At 46.7% G+C, this 17,529-nt stretch overlaps 1 protein-coding gene across 1 annotated transcript in view; it reads left to right on the forward strand.

Moving 5' to 3' along the window:
* Nucleotides 1–16,517, forward strand: part of C1QL4 (complement C1q like 4) — a 28,999-nt gene extending 12,482 nt beyond the window's left edge. The window contains exon 2 of the mRNA XM_033142534.1: nt 16,152–16,517. Within this exon, the coding sequence (XP_032998425.1) occupies nt 16,152–16,331 (180 nt within the window). The 3' untranslated portion in view covers nt 16,332–16,517. The remainder of the gene's footprint in view (nt 1–16,151) is intronic.
* Nucleotides 16,518–17,529: the final 1,012 nt, after the last annotated feature.

A 17,529-nucleotide genomic window follows, 5' to 3' on the forward strand; every position in this document is an offset into this window, starting at 1 on the left:
GTGTCCAGCATGACTAAGCAGCTTCTGGCTCAATGGGACACTGTGACGGAAACCAGAGCACACGGAAACGCCATTTACCTTCCCGCTGCAGCGATACCTATTTATCTACTTGCACTGGTGTGCTTTTGAACTGCTAGGTTGGCAGAAGCTGGGACAGAGCAACGGGAGCTCACTCCATCGCGGGGATTCGAACCGCCGACCTTCCCATCAGCAAGCCCAAGAGGCTCAGTGGTTTAGACCACAGTGCCGCCCACTCCCACAGCCCAGGTGTATACCATGCAGCTAAGAGCCCCTGGGTTAGGGCTGATTCCCTGGGGCTCCTTGACAATTTTACATATAAAACAGTGTTCGAAACTCCCATAGTTCTAGGCGCATTATGCGACAGGGAATTTCATTAGTGTTAGCGGTTTCTGAGCTCTGGGTGCAGTACTGCGCCTGAGATTTCAGATTAAAACTGCAGAGTAGAAGGAAAGGTGAATGTTTTTCTGCCTCCCCACTTCCAGCTACTCTCTGAAGATGGGACCCTCTGAACAATATTAGAGGGGTGGGCTGGGGAAGGATTAGACCATGTGAAAAATGAGCATAAGAGTTTCACTGCAGTTCATTCATTTTCAGCTTTGTATTCCTGTTATTTAAAAGCATGCCTAGACATTTCGTTGCTGCGCCCATAACCTAGGTCTAAGGTGCCGTATAGCTCTGAGCTTTCGTATCTCAGTTTCTAACACTGATATACAGGTAAAAGCCTTACCTCCTCTAACACCTTTGGATTGTTCAGAAGTGATCCCATACCCCACCGCAGACACGGTGGCACCTCAAGGGCAGTAGATCCTCCACCAAGTTCAGCTCTAATGTTCAGGGAGAGCAAACATGTCCTTACACACAAGCATCCTGGCCCCAACTCCTATCAGCCGAGCAAAACCACGACATGCTTCATTTGCACTGGCAACAATGTGCAATGAAAGTGGGACCTCCTACAAAACGTTGCAGTGAACCTCAGCTGACAGGAGGGTGACAAGCCAGTCAGCCATGCTGTCCTCTAGCAGAACATCCCACCTCGCTCTTCAATTCCAGCCCCCATTTTCTGTTTTCCTTTTCCAACTATCAGTCAACGTTCTGTGTCTAGCAGGTAGCATGCTCAGTCCTCATAAGGCTGTTTTTCTTGGGGAAGGGGTTGCATACCCTCCGACATTTTTCCCATGAAAATAGGGACGTCCCATTCCATAATGATAATTTTACTATTCTACCCTGCCCATCTGACTGGGTTGCCCCAGCCACTCTGGGCAGATTCCAACGTATATAAAAACATAAGAAAACATCAAACATTTAAAAAACCTTCCCTATCCAGGATTGCCTTCAGGCGGTTTGGGGGGGTTGGATAACTCCATACCCTCCGACATTTCTCTGATGAAAATAGGGACGTCCTAAGGAGTGAGAAATTAGGGAGGTGTCTGCATGCTGGAGGGGCAACCTGAGATTGGCAAAAATACAAAAAAAAACAAAAAAATACCCCATTTTATACAAGTGAGGGGGACCTAAAACAATCCAACAAGAACTGAGCATGCTCAATAGGTAGGTAAAGGTAAAGGACCCCTAGATGGTTAAGTCCAGTCAAAGGTGACTAGGGGTTTGCAGCGCTCATCTTGCTTTCAGGCCGAGGGAGCCGGCATTTGTCCACAGACAGCTTTCTGGGTCATGTAGCCAGCAGGACTAAACCCTTCTGGCGCAACAGAACACAGTGACGGAAACCAGAAACGCCGTTGACGTTCCCGCCGCAGCAGTGCCTATTTAGCTACTTGCACTGGTGTGCTTTCGAACTGCTAGGTTGGCAGAAGCTGGGACAGAACAATGGGAGCTCACCCTGTCAAAGGGATTCGAACCGCCGTCCTTCTGATCGGCAAGCCCAAGAGGCTCAGTGGTTTAGACCACAGCGCCACCCCGCGTCCCATTCAATAGCCATCTAAGGGTGTCAGTTGGAAAACAATAACAAGAAATCGGCACCAGGAGGGAAGGAATGGAAATGGCCTGTTTGAGTCACTTACCATTTCCTGGAGGAGTTTCTAGTTGGTTGGCTAAAACCTGGGTGAGGACACCCTGCAATATTTCCCACTTGTCTCTATCCTGTTTGCAGCTTGGATCTGTCCAAATGACAAAGACTGAAAAGTCCATTCTGGGGGCCGGAAAGGGCACGCAGATGGCTTATGGGGTGGGGGCAGAAATAGCCCCGTTCCCCAAGATTTCTGGTTAGGTGGTAAAATGATCCGCAGCACATGGGAGGATTCTGTGGATGACTGGTTTCCGGTGTGGTTGCGTGTTCTCCATCAACAGACACCATTTGGTCATTGGTCAACCATATTTATTTTGTATGCAACAGAGTTTAGTAGCTGGCAACAGTTATAGGAGCAGCTACAGGTAGGCTCTGGTTAGCAGCGGGCCAATAGCAGGTGGCCAGTATAGCAGTCCCCCCCCCCAGCAGAAGATGTTCTTAGGATGGCAGGCTTGAAAGACAGGGCCTTATCAGTGGTTGCCCCGTATCTGCAGAAATCCCTCGGCCAAGATGTAAGATTGACTCCCTCTCTATTCTCTTGGAAGCAGGTCCAGAAGATGTTTTCAATTTCCGCCAGCTTTTAATTAGGAGAGTAGGTTATGGCCCTGCCAGATCTTATTTTTATTGTGTATTTGTGATACTTTGTTGTCGTAGTTCTGTGCTGCCAGCCGTGGCAGAGGTCTGTGGAGGGAGAAGCCAGCCAACCAGCCCAGTCTCGGGGGGGGGGAGGGTACTTGCCCAGAGACAGAGTTTGTATACAAGATTCAGTCCAGTCCTAAGGTCAGGAGTACCCATGTAGTCAGACAATCCAGGGGTCCAGAAAGCCGAGGGTCCGAGGTCACGAGAAGCAAGAAGCAGCAATGTCTGGCCAGGAACTGTGGCTGGAAACCCTGATTAAGAAAGCTGGAGCCAGCTGGTTCTCATCAGGAGCAAGAAGGCTGATCAGCAGCAGGTGGGGTTGATTGTGATTGGGTGAGGAGCAAACTGAAGTGGGGAATATAGTGTTAGGGGCTACCCACCGAAACATCACCACTTAGGGCTGCCATGACTTCCCTCAAAGAATTCTGGGCACTGTGGTTTGTTAAGGGCACTCATGTGTTTCAAATGGGCATCGAATGCACTTTAAATGTATGGTTGAAACTACAATTCCCATCGTCCCCGACCACTGGTCCTGCTAGCTAGGGATGATGGGAGTTGTAGTCCCAAAACATCTGGAGGGCAGAGTTTGAGGAAGCCTGGTTTAAAGCACAGCCACATTCAAGGCATATGACTTTCCTCAAAGAATTCTGGGCGCCGTGATTTGTTAAGGGTACTCATGTGTTTCAAATGGGCACTGGATGGACTTTAAACATGTGGTTTGGCTCTTCCCCCAGTTTATGAGGGGAATGAAGTCAGGGAGGGCATGACAGAATTGTATAAATTTATGCACAGCGTAAAGGAAGGCGATAGAGAACTGTTCTTCTCCCCCTCCTCCCTCTCACTCTCTCTTTCTCTCTCTCCTTCATTCAATGAAGCCCAAAAGTAGAAGATTCAGGATAAATAAATTAGGGCTTCCATATGTCTGGATTTCCCCGGACATTACTGGGATTTCAAAGGCAGGATATTGACATCTGGGGGGGGGGGATTTCCGAAAAGCTCAACAACTTTGGGGTTTGTCTAAAGAAAGCTCCTGGTTTTTACTTTTTGAAAGGTGGCAACCCTATTGCCAGGCCAACACTGACAAACCCTCCACACCCGTAAATGAGCTAACAAGCTTCCCATGCCAGCAGTGACAGTGGATGTATAACAGGGTTATGTTTACTTACCAGTTTTTAAAAGGAAATACTGTACAGATTAAACAAAACGTGGGCCGGCATTTTGATGAAATTTCTGATTCCACAACAAAGCTTCACGTGGAAGCATCCAAGCACACTTCCTAAGAGGAAAATAAAATTCTAGAAAGAAGGGAACCAGCTTGTGCAGAACTAAAGATGCAAGTCTTATTCCAGGAAGACCATAAATATCCATTCCACCATCCCCACATGCCTATTCATTCCATTTCCCCATTGGCTGTATAATTAACACAATCACTGCATGCATTAATTTATTCAAGTTTCTTTTGGAATTCCCTCTAATTGGGAGAAAGAGAAGCTGAATGGAGTTTCGACACTGCCTGGCATGTGTCTTGTGATATGGAGAACGCCTTTGTTACAGCATCCTTTGTCTCCTTGTTATGGAGCAGTGTGCATTGTAGTGTTGCAGTTCTTAGTGAATGTACAGACTTACAGCAGCTCTGCATTTATTATGATTAATTAATTTATTTATATGGCACCATCGGCATTCAGAAAGGGAAAGAGGGTGACAGGTCTCTGCCCCCAAGTGGCCTGCAATCTGAAAAGGGACTTGAGGGAGGCAGCAGAGAAGCGGAAGAGATATGGAGATGGGGCAAACAAGGCAAGAACTTATTTCAATTACACACAGTACCTAGAGTATTTACAGTTGTGTCACTAACTTGCCCAAATCTCTCGTGCAGCGAAGTACATGCAATTTTTCCCTCCACATCTAGGTTATTCCATGAGGTTTTTTGTTTTTTTTGCCCGTTGTAAGAGTGGATGTATTGCTTTTCTGCGAGAGTCTCTGTCCATTGTGCTGGACTGAGTTTGTGAGACAGCCGTGCAACTTGGTGTGTGAACTCCATTAATCCAACTAACATGCCTGGGTTTGAACTGCAAGAAACAAGTTGCATCGCTCAAACTCACTGATTTGTGTACATTATTATCCCCCGGCTGTGTGTTAAAAGATTTAGACCACCACCCACCCACTCCCATATCCCAAATCATAGAAGAAGAAGAAGAAGAAGAAGAAGAAGAAGAAGAAGAAGAAGAAGAAGAAGAAGAAGAAGAAGAAGAAGAAGAAGAAGAAGAAGAAGATAATCTCTACTGCTTTTTAATCTGGAGGGCTGAAGGAGCCATTTGCTCTCCCAGTGCTGGGAAGAAAAGTGTCGGTGCTTTTTTATATTGTGGTCTTAAACACACTTAAGCATCAAGAAAAATAAACAAGAGATTTACCCTTGGAGGGTTGTTGGGGATTTTTAGTCAATTTCGTAAAGACTACAGAATAGAAAGCAAATTCCCCAAGCAGAATTTGAACCAGCAACCTCAGGACACAGCAGATTCCCCATTAAATCCTGTCCCTTGCCCAATGGCGGGTGCCCTATGTTTATGGCCCCAGCATAAACCCCACATGACAGGTTTATCCCTCTCTTTGGCGATACGGGCAGTATTTCATCTCCCCTGGTGACAGCTTGATCCATGTAAGATCTCACTCTATTGCCAGAGATTTGTTTAGAGAGGCCTGATGCTGGCCTCTTTTGATCTGTCTATCTAAGAAATTTATTACCTGGGCCCTGGCCCTGTAGCCTGTGAATTCCTCACATTGTCACACACACACGCAAACGCACACTCCATGAGGTGCCTCTCCCTGAAAACTGTAGCACTGAAGGATTAAAGGACTTGCCTGTTATGGACTGATTGTACTACCAACCTTACTGTATGCTTGTGAAACATGGACCACTTATAAATACCATCTCCAACTCCTCAAAAGATTCCATCAACACATCACCTGCGAAGACAGGCGAACTAATGCCAGTGTAGTGGAAGAAGCAAAGATCACCAGTGTCGAAGCAATGATTCAACATCAACTTCGTTGGACTGGTCATGTTGTGCAGATGCCTGATTGTCATCTTCCAATGCACCTACTCTATTCCGAACTTAAAAATGGAAAGCGTAATGCTGGTGGTCAACAAAAGAGGTTTAAAGACTCTCTTCAAGGCAAATCTTTAAAAAATGTAGTATCAACACTGACCTGGGAAACACTGGCCTGCGAGCGCTCCAGTTGGAGAACAGCCTTTACCAAAGGTGTCATGGGCTTTGAAGACCCTCGAACTCAGGACGAAAGGGAGAAACACGCTCGGCAGTGGCGTAGGAAGGGGGCAAAGGTGTGGGGCGCTCCGGGTTCCAGGCTGGGTGACACTCTGGGCAGGGCCCCCTGTGCGACACCCAAGCCAAGCCCCGTGGAGGCCGGGTAAAAGCCACGCTTCGCGGCGGCACAGTGCTTGCAAACCTGCTTGGCGCACACTTTGCTGCTTGGGCTGCAGGTGGAGGTGAGCAGCGCGCCAAGCCCTGCCCTTCCCTTCCGCCCGCAGCCCAAGCAGGAAGGAACAGAAGCAAAGCGCCGAGCGGACACCGCTTTGCACTTTGCTTCGTTCCTTTCCGTGGTGCTTGGGCTGCAGGCGGAGAGGAGGGGCAGACTTCTCTTGGGCCGCTGACGCCCCTCCCTGGCTCATCTCCGCCCGCAGCCCAAGCACCCTGCAGGCGGAGGCGAGCCAGGGAGGGGCCTCAGCGGCCCAAGAGAAGCCTGCACCTCCCTGCAGCCCGAGCGGGAAGGAACGGAAGCAAAGCGCTGAGCAGGCGAAAGGGAGGGGCGGGCTTCTCCTGGGCCACTGACGCCCCTCCCTGGCTCGCCTCCGCTCGGTAGCACGCATGCGCAATGTCGGCATTGCGCATGCGCGCAATGGTGTGACTCTGCCCCTGGGTTTGCCGCCCCGGGTGGCAAAACGGCTTCCTCCGCCCCTGACGCTCAGCAAACCTTCGCTGTGATCAACTCCCACCCGGAAACCTATCTCCCCAGTGTGGAAGGACGTGTGGATCCAGAACTGGCCTCCACAGTCACTTACAGACTCACTGGCGATGAGTGGTCAGAGGGACCACTCTGGGAAGAGGGAACAGGTCTTAGTGAGCCGGGAGAGTTGGTGGCAGAGACAAGTCCAGAATCAGAGGCAGAAGCTGAAACAGGCAAGTCAGACGAGGGAAGCTAGGAGGCAGAGATGAGTCAGGCTGATGACAGGAGTTGGTGGTCCCCTAAACCAGATGGATAGAAGATTGTCTGCTCTTCATTGCATAATTTGGAGTATGTAACTTGGGGGTTTTTTCCTGGATCCTTTTATGTTGCTTGAGGCTCAGGTGGCCTTAGTGGTGCACAGTGCCTTCCATCAGCTTCAGCTGGTGGCCCATATCTGGACAGGGATGGCCTAACATCTGTTGTCTATGCTCTGGCAACCTCTAGGTTAGATTACTTAGGGTTGCCATACATCTGGAATTTTCCGGACATAGCTGGTATTCAACCCTTGTAAACAGCGTCTGGGAGGAAATCGCTGAAATGTCTGGGGAAATCTGGACGTATGGTAGCTCAGCAACTTCTGTGTTCAGATTTTCATTTTTTGAAATATGGCAACCCTAGATTACTGCAATGCGTTATACTGTAAATAGGGCTGCCTCTGAGGATGGTTCAGAAACATCAGCTGGTGCAGAATTTGGCAGCCAGGTTGCTCACCAGGGCAAGACAGAAGTTGCCAATTACTTTCCGGGCCCAATTCAAAGTGCTGGTTTTTTTTCTTATAAAGCCTAAAATGGCTCAGGACTGCAATATCTTAAAGGACCACCTCTCCCCATATGAACTGACCCGGACCCTGTGGTCATCATCTGAGGCCCTTCTTCAAGAGAGGTCTCAGGGCTGGCAGCATGAGAATGGGCCTTTTCTGTGGTGGCTCCCTGTTTGTGGCATGCTCTCCCCAGGGAGGCTTGCCTGGTGCCTTCCTTGCATATCTTTAGGCATCAGGAGAAATTGTTTCCCTTTAACCAGACCTTTGGCTTTGGCTGATTAACAGTCTGTGTCCCTATGAATGTGTTTGTGGGAGGTATTGGTTTGTTCTTGTTTTTACAATGTGTCCTTGTATTTTTATGTTGCGAACCGCCCTGTGATCTTTGGGTGAAGGTCAGGATACAAATTAAATGAATAAATTGAACTAAAAATAAAGAAACATACACAGGTTCTGGAAACAGTAGGAATGACCTCAGAGAAGTACCGCTGCTTTGAGATGGTCAGCGCCTCCTGTACTGAGCTGACAAGTTTATGCAGACCTAGACAGGAGTGCCTGGCTTGCTCTGGTCCATGGGGTCACGAAGAGTCGGACACGACTAAACAACAACAAGCATCTATCAACTCGTGGGATCAGCACCCTGAATCATTAAGTGTGAAAGGTACTCTGAAAAGCACCCCGACTTCGTACGGTGCCAATGCATTTTGGGAAAGGAGAAGTGGCATCTTGATTTGACAATATTTGCCTTCTCCTTCCCTGCCAAGCTTGGTTCAGTTGCCCAAATAATCTGGAACTTTTTTGCACTGCAAGAGCTTCCCCACAATGTCCGTTTGCGTGATGAAAATCACTTTGAGCACAATTATCTATGTGGTATATAGAACTAAAATGATTGGGACACAGATTGTGCAGCTTGTTTGGTGTTGAGATGATTATCTCGCGCCAAAAAGAGGAGGCTAGTTTAACCAGGCATGTAGGGCTTGTGCAAATTATATTATGTTATATTATAATCCGGTGGCCAAGTTATATTATGCTACATCTGGTGGTCAACACAGTCTACCAGACTCTCTCTGCCCAGCCTAATTGTCCCTTGGGCTGGACGGATAGATGAAAACTGCCGATTAGCCCTTGCTAACTCTGGACACAAGCAATTTGCATCTTCCTCACTTCAGTGGCTGCCTCAAACAAAAAGAACCTTCTTTGTTTTCTAATAACCGTGACCCCATTTCCAGGGGAAACAGTAGGGATCAGACATGGGGGCTTCGGGGGTTGGGGGCCGGAGGAGAAGGGGGTGGTGATTTAAAGTAGCGGGCATGCTGGGTGTCTAGGGAATCAAAGCCACTGTTTTTCTTTTGCTGGAGTGGAAGGGGGGAAATCAATGATTTCAGAAATAACACAGTTTTAAAAATTATGTTTTAAAATATAATTTAAGTCTGAAGTGTTTGTTGTTATGTTAAGTGCCCTTAAAAAGCGTGGTTTAATATGGAATCTGACTTAAAATATAAACCACCATGTTTCAGTCTATATGCAACTTTAAAAACAACAACCCCACCCTGCATTTATAATCCTCCAGAAAACATTGATTTAATGAATCATACGTTTCTATGTAAAAGGCGGGGGGTGACTTTTGAGGTGAAACGTTATAAAAATTAGACACACAATAGGCCGTTTTGGCAAATTATGGATATTTATGACTCATCTGAGCAGCAGAGACATTTAGGGAATAATCAACTGCTGTCCTAAACACAGTGGGATGTGACTCGTATTGAAATCAAGAGAACTTACTTCTGAATAAACCGGCATAATTGGATTGGAAATTAAGCAATGTTATGTTCTATTGACTTCAATGTTGAAGTATTAGGCTGATGTTTTACTCTACCAGCTGCTGAAGAAACACTATTCTAACCCAATATTCTTGATTCTGGATGGTACTGTGAATTTAGCCAGTAAATGTTAAATGGTCTTGTTTAGTGCCTTTGCATAAGCACACAGAAAACCAAACAGAAATTCCTTACCTTTACACCTGTCTACTTTGTCTCTAAGCAGAAAACTGTGCAGTGCAAAAAAAAAGGTGCATGGCTACTGTCCAAAGGTTTTGGATTACGCTCCTAGTTTCCATAAAGGCTCTACTGCAAACCTGTTATGTTTTGATTGTCACACAACACCCTTGCATCCACATCTAAATTCAGGAAAATACATGGATCACGCAACAGGGAAAATTCATTTCATTGTGATTTAAAATCACCTCGATTTAAATCAATCCAACATGCCCTTGATCACAGATGCGAATGTCGGCATGCAGTAGGAGATCAACAGAATCCTAGCAGTCGTGCACACGGAGCAACGTGTTCATTCTTTTATTTATGTAGCGATTCCTATCCCCTCTGGATTCTACTTTCCGCCCTTCACAGGTGACTAATCCGTTTCCGTGTCTGTCTATTCCATTCCATTTTTCAACGAACTCCAGCCCAAGGTTGTTGTATTTTTGGATGAGGATAAGCCCAAAGAAAGGTTAAAAACTACCACAACAGCCTCCACCTTGGGTTTTTTAAAAATGCTATCAGGTGTAGGTTGAGGCCAGCATTATGACTTTTAGACATCACTGCAAACTTATAACACAAAGCATAAAAGCTGCTACAGAGTCAGGAGTGCCAACTTGGCCCTGCAACCGTGAATACCAGGAGCTGTGGGTGCCATGCAGTGCGCATAGCCCTGGCACTGAAATCTGTGGGTGCCCGGTCCCTTCATGGGGAATTTTGTGGGTGCTCAGGGACCAAGGGTAGGTTTGGCTTCCTCCATTCGCTTGTATTATCATTTCCCCCAGAGCAAAAACATGGGTTTGACCTTTCACAAATTTGCACTATCAATGTTTGTATGCAAGTGGGATCAGGACAGGAGGCTGATGGTGATCAGCTGGAAGCAAGAAGGAGATATCCAGGTGAATAAGAAATAAATCCTCTTGCTGTCTTATGGGGATGACTGCTCTGGATGGGAATAAGGGGCATGTAGCTGCACATGTGCACATATGCTCAGAAGGCTGAGAATTTGGGTGGGCATTCAAGGTCTGTGCATGTCCCGGTCTGTGCTTGAATGCAGATGTGAGGGCTAGATTTAGGTTTGATGAAGTCCTAAGCTACTGAAGGTAATGGGGCCCTTTATATGTCCAGCTGTCCTTTGTCAACAACAAATTGTCGCTGTTTTTTTGTGTTGAATATAAGCTATATGGCAATTTATGGACCTAATAGGTATCTAAGCCATTTGCACATGTTTGCCATGCAACCAGTCCATGCAAAATATAAGTAAAGGTAAAGGTAAAGGGATGCCTGACAGTTAGGTCCAGTCATGGACGACTCTGGGGTTGCAACAATCATCTCGCTTTACTGGCCGAGGGAGCCGGCGTACAGCTTCTGTGTGATGTGGTCAGCATGACTAAGCTGCTTCTGGCGAACCAGAGCAGCGCACGGAAATGCCGTTTACCTTCCCGCCGGAGCGGTACCTATTTATCTACTTGCACTTTGATGCGCTTTCGAACTGCTAGGTTGGCAGGAGCAGGGACCGAACAACAGGAGCTCATCCCGTTGTGGGGATTTGAACCACCGACCTTCTGATCAGCAAGCCCTAGGCTCTGTGGTTTAATCCACAGCACCACCCGCGTTATACAGAATATAGGCACCCTAAATAGAGAAATGAGCAAACCAGTGATATTTTAGGGAGCAGTCTAGCAGGCGTGGCCCATTGCTTACATCATAGGAGCCTACACAACACAAAACACTGTTGCTGTATGTAGGTTTTCTTTTATTTGTTTTTTATCTTATATTTTGGAAATGTACATCTAGGGTTTTTTACCTTTAAATTTTGGGGGGGCCCAAGAGAGTGGGGTCCTAAGCTATAGCTTGTTTAGCTTATACTTAAATCCAGCACTGTGTGTATCTGGTTAGCAAAGCAGAATTCAACTGAATTGGGGGGGGGGAGGGGGGTTAAGCAGCATATGCTCTGTTAGCGAATTGATTAATAATGCAAATTTAATTAAACAAAATTAATACAACATGTGTTAATTACATTTCAACGAAGAAAAATTGCTGATGCTGCCTGCGCTGTATTTTCCCGCCCAGACCTATCAGATTTCTTCAAGTTTATCTTCTTGACCTTTTGTGGGAGGGGAGGGGAAACACAAGCTTCAGATTGTTCTTTGGTTGTCTGAATTAAACCAGTTTTGAGAGTCTGTTAGGTGTGTCACGGTGGAGGGGTCACAGTCAAGAGAATCGGGCCCGTAACGTTGCGTACGACTAACATGGTTTAACTATGCAATAAAGAATTTGGGTCATTCATCCTCTCCTCCACCCCCAGGGTTGTGGGTTCGAGCTCCACGTTGGGCATAAAGATACCAGCATTGCAGAGGGTTGGGCTAGATGATCCTCGTGGTCCATTTCAACTCTACAGTTCTATGGCTATACCTTATACTTTTGTCCTCCTTCCCACGTGACTCTTGTATTGCTATGTCCTTGCATCACCCTCACAGCACTTCTGCACATACAGTGGTACCTCTGGTTAAGAACATAATTCGTTCCGGAGGTCCGTTCTTAACCTGAAACTGTTCTTAACCTGAGGTACCACTTTAGCTAATGGGACCTCCCGCTGCCGCCACGCCGCCAGCACGCGATTTCTGTTCTCACCCTGAGGTAAAGTTCTTAACCTGAGGTACTACTTCCGGGTTAGCGGAGTCTGTAACCCGAAGTGTTTGTAACCTGAGGTGTTTGTAACCCGAGGTGTTTGTAACCCTCCCCAATTCCTGCCACTCCTGCGCTGTTCCCATCTAATTGTCTTCTCTATTTGCTAATTTGATTATTTATTTGAAGTACTTTGTATACCACTGTTCAGAAACCATACCCTCCAAGTGTCCCTATTTTCCAGGGACGTCCCTGATTTAGAGAAGCCGTCCTGATTTCTGATTTGATCCCGGAATGTCCCACTTTTCCTTAGGATGTCCTTATTTTCATTGGAGATATGTTGGAGGGTATGGAGTTATCCGACCCCCGAGCTGTCTGAAGGCAATCCTGTATAGGATTGATTATGTTTTGTTATGTTTTTATATATGTTGGAAGCTGCCCAGAGTGGCTGGGCCAACCCAGTCAGATGTGTGTGGGGGGGTATAAATAGTAAAAGTATCATTATGGAATGGGGCATCCCTATTTTCATAGGAGAAATGTTGGAGGGTATGCAGAGACTGCACCAAACAGCTTACAAAATTGTGTAAAAGTTTTGAGATTTTGTAACTTTGCAAAGCTTAAAATACAATTAAAAAGAATACTCATTAAAACCAAACACACACACCCAAAAAAAATTGAAAAAGAAAATGAGAGCAGCCCAGCAAAACAGCCAGAAAACAGCCGAGTTCAGTTTTCAAAGAGAAGCTGGTGGGAGGGAGGGAATGTTAAGCTGTATGTAGAAAGTCAGCAGAAAGGAAAGTAACAGGAACCTTCACTGGGTGGAAGTTTATTGTGGAATGAATTAAGGGCTCCAGACCCTCCAATTGTTCCTATTTTCCAAGGATGGTTCCAGAATTACAGAAGCCGTCCCAGTTTCTGATTGGATCCCAGAATGTCCCGCTTTCCCTTAGAACAACCCTATTTTCACCTGGAAAATGTTGGAGGGTATGCTTCTTTAAATCCGGGACTGTCCCCGAAAAATAGGGACACTTGGAGGGTCTAACATTCTGCAGCCGTTATCTTGCTTTCAAAGTTGGTGGAGTTTCATTTCCCGCCACCAGTTCGTGAACAGGTTGTTGAAACACGTTCAGCTATTTAATTTAACAAGTTTTACTATATCCCACTTTGTTGTGCATATAAACCTGTAAGCAGTTTCTGAAGCTCAAGGCTGCAACATGCCATTTCTTTGCCGGCAGCTGGCAAACCCACAAACACATGCCACCTTAACTGTGCCCTGCTCTGCATTCCCCTGGTACCAAGTCTAACTCTGTATTGTCTGCACTAGAGTTGGGGAACCTCTCCTTGTCAATCAGCTGGTGCCACAACGGCACCATGTGATTTGGCATTTTGAGGTCAGGGCTTTATAGCACCTCGTGCAATTAAGATGCTGCTGAGATGAAGGTATTCCCCCCACCCCGCTTTCATGTTTCAGGAAGAGATTTGCATTGAACCCTGCCAAATGCAGGAGGACTTAGCCTGGTGCTCCTCAGCTCTTAAGCGGGGGTTAGATCCTGTTGTATTGGCGGCATATGCCAACTAATGCAGGGGACCTGTGCAGCCAATGCAGAACTGAACCCCATTGCACTGTCCATAAATGGGTATCACTGTGGGTGTGGTATGAGGGAAGTGGCCTTGCAGGCCAACTGGAACCAACTAGAAGGCCAAGATTGGCCTACGGCTTGAAGGTTCCCCACCCCTGGTCAATAAGGATTGACACCAGCTCTCCAGAATTTCAGGTAGGGGTCTCCCAGTGCTACCTGCCAGTCATTGAACCCAGGACCTTTTGCATGGAATCTCTTCTTCTTCTTCTTCAGCAATCACTTGTAGCTGAGTAAGATTGTCTTCCATGAACACAGTTTTAAAAGTGAGTCCGTAAGCGACTGTGGAGGCCAGTTCTGGATTCACACGTCCTTCCACAGTGGGGGACATAGGTTTCCGGGTGGGAGTTGATCACGGTGAGGGTTTGCCAAGTGTGCCTTCCTCTTAGCACGTTTCTCCCTTTCGTCCTGAGTTTGAGCGTCTTCAAACCTCATGACACCTTTGGTAAAGGCTGTTCTCCAACTGGAGTGTTCGCAGGGCAGTGTTTCCCAGTTGTCAGTGTTTATACTACATTTTTTTAAGATTTGCCTTAAGAGAGTCTTTAAACCTCTTTTGCTGACCACTAGCATTACGCTTTCCATTTTTAAGTTCGGAATAGAGTAGTTGCTTTGGAAGACGATAATCGGGCATCTGCACAACATGACCGGTCCAACGAAGTTGATGTTGAAGAATCGTTGCTTCAACACTGACGATCTTTGCTTCTTCCAGTACACTGGCATTAGTTCGCCTGTCTTCCCAAGTGATATTTAGAATTTTTCGGAGACACCATTGATGGAATCTTTTGAGGGGTTGGAGATGGTGTTTATAAGTGGTCCATGTTTCACAAGCGTACAGTAAGGTTGGTCTATCACTGAGATGACTTCCTAGCCATAATACAAAAGGCTATTGCTCATTCAGCATTCACTCAACAGTGACAAGAATAACATCCATGTCTGAAAAACACAAGACACCTGAGGTTTTCCTGGAATTCAGGGTAAAAGAACCAATGCCTGGGAAGGATAGAGTTAAAACCTCACTGGGTTTCTTCCTTCTTGCCTGTTTTTGTGGAATATAAGGAGCCTCAAAGCAACGTTTCCTTCCTGGCGCAAAATTTTATGGACTTTGAACAAGTCTCCTCTTAATTGCCTTTTCACTTAAGTAAACAGCCCTGGTCATTTTAATCTTTCTTCATGCTTTATTTATAAGTCAGATTGATTCTCGGAATCTGGCAGGCCAGCTCACATGAGCCAGGGGGACAACTGCTCACAACCGCTAGCTGCTGAATGAAGGCTTCGTGTGTGCGAAGAAAGCTGCAAATCGGCAGCGCATCACTTTTAAACATTAAGGTAGCACAGAAAGAGGATTTAGGAAAGGGTTAGAAAGTTAACAACCCTCGGGCCCCTGATGCTGTTGGCCAGATGTGCTTTGGCTAAATATGCCTTCCCAAAACGGATCCCAAAACAATATTCTTCAAGCCATGAGTTTAAAGCTTGCCTCATCTGTCTTCCCCAGGACATGGTTTGAAGGTAGGTGAGGTCATCACCTTGCTCAAACTAAGCAGGTCTGGCTCTGATCTGTGCTTGGATAGGTGACTCCCTGGAAAATGAATGGATGCCATTCCTGGGTTCCACAATGGAAGGAGCAGTGGGTATAAACGTAAGAAAATAAAATAGTAAAACAAGCAGCCCTGAAGCAGATGCCTTAACAGACACACAAATAGCTTGATTGTTTGGATGCTTAACTCAGAAGCAAGTCCCATTCGGGTGAGTAGGCTTCTAGATGCACAGGTGTTTGCATGCATTGAAGCAAGGCGGTTGGGCAGTTGTTCAGTTTTTGCTTAAACCAATTGGAACATGCATTGGCCAGAATTAATAGTTAATCTGGCCCCCTGCAATCATATTCCACTGATGTGAAGATGCACACATACAAAAAAAGCTTCCTTAGATTTGCAGGCTACTGAGACAAAAGGACATTAGGTGAAAGATCTCAGGGCCGTATTTCTCGAATGCCTTTTGCGTACCTGGGATAGGGTTTTGAAATAATGGCCATTTAGGATGTACAGGCAGATGCCTGAACTAGCCCCAGCTCGTATCGGTGAATTGCTGCTACCCATCGAAAGCCTACAATTATTCGCTGCTTCTCCTTGTTTAATAGCTGTTTGGTATGCTCAGAGCTGCATTTGTTACATGGGTCTGTGATCGCACCACACCTGGAACCGAATTCAGCATCTCAAATGTGTCTGTCTTAATGTTTGGGTTGTGTGCGTGTTGTTGTTGTTTTTTAAGAGCCTGTATGGATGAGGAGATAAGCTCCAAAAGAAGCGAGCACTGGCTACCTTGTACCATTTCAGAACATTTGAGGACAGCACCATATCGCTCTGCACTGCTCACCCCTCTCTTCTCCCTCCCAGGTCCGGGCCAGTGCCATAGCTCAGGATGCTGACCAGAACTATGATTACGCCAGCAACAGCGTGATTCTACACCTGGATGTGGGCGACGAAGTTTTCATCAAGCTGGACGGAGGGAAGGTGCACGGGGGAAACACCAACAAGTACAGCACCTTCTCTGGCTTCATCATCTACCCAGACTGAGCCCCGCCGGCTCCTGTTTCCCCTCCTCCTTTTTTTTGCCTACCCAAACCCTTTCCCCACTCTGGGTCAGCTTTTATTCCCCCTTGGCTTTACCAACTCCCTGGACCCAGAAGGTCCTTCCAGCAAGGTCCGGCCAATAAGGACTGAAACGGAAACTTTGGGGGAGGAGGCCCTTCTCCCGTGGGTTCATACAACATGAAAAGGGGTGGGAGGATTAAGGGGTTTTTGGTGCATGGGGAGATCAGGGAGGGGGTGGATACAGAGTAAGATAATGTCATGGTGGGTGGGCCCTGGCCAGTGGTGGCCACGTCCAGGATCGGACCGGTATGAAGGGAAGGCGACGGATGGGGAACGAGGCCCAGACCTGCTGCAGATTGGCTCCGTAAGTCCATTTCCTTACCATCCCTTTAGATGTAAGGTACAAATATTTGAAGAGGGGTGGTTTCATTAGTGCGTTCCGGTCCCCTCATCAACTTTTCACAGGAAATGTTTTATTGATTGCATTTGTATTCTCGCCCTTCTTCCAATGAGCTCGGGACAGGCTCACACGATTATCCTTTCCCTCATTTTGCACTCACAACAACCTTGCGAGGGACTGGGCCCAGAGCCTGTCCCACGGCCCACCCAGTGAACTTTGTGGTCAAGTGGGGATTTGAACCCGGGTTTCTCCTATCTTGGTCCAAACACCTTATTACACCCGCTGCTGACTCAAGATGCCATCCCCATATATATATGACATATATAAATGTCAATTATGGAGGTGGGATTCATTATCTGTATAAATCATAATGTATCCAATGGGGGGGGGAGAAAGAATGGGGAGGTCTTCTACGGGAACAGGGGGCAGAGCAGTTAAGATTTAATTTCCCCGTTCTCCATAGCAGTGTTCCCCCAACACGCCAGCAAGACCATGAATATATACAGAGGGGGATACATTTTTTGCTCTGGTGATGTTGCATGCCAGTAGCAAGAAAGGGTTAGGCTTTTTTTCTTTTAAGTGTGTGTTGTGCAAGGTTCACTCTTTTAAGCCTGCTCCGTTTAAGAAATGGGAGACAAAAGCATCCTAATAAAATCTCCAACCCCCTTCTATATCAAACAGGTGCCCTCAAGACTCTTGATGTACAAATGGGGGAGGGGGTCAAGCCCCGATTCCTCCCAACTTTGTACATTAAACCCACAGGTCTGTCTGGGCAGCTGC

Source organism: Lacerta agilis, chromosome 2 (genome assembly GCF_009819535.1).
Source record: "Lacerta agilis isolate rLacAgi1 chromosome 2, rLacAgi1.pri, whole genome shotgun sequence".
Taxonomy (NCBI): Eukaryota; Metazoa; Chordata; class Lepidosauria; order Squamata; family Lacertidae; genus Lacerta; species Lacerta agilis.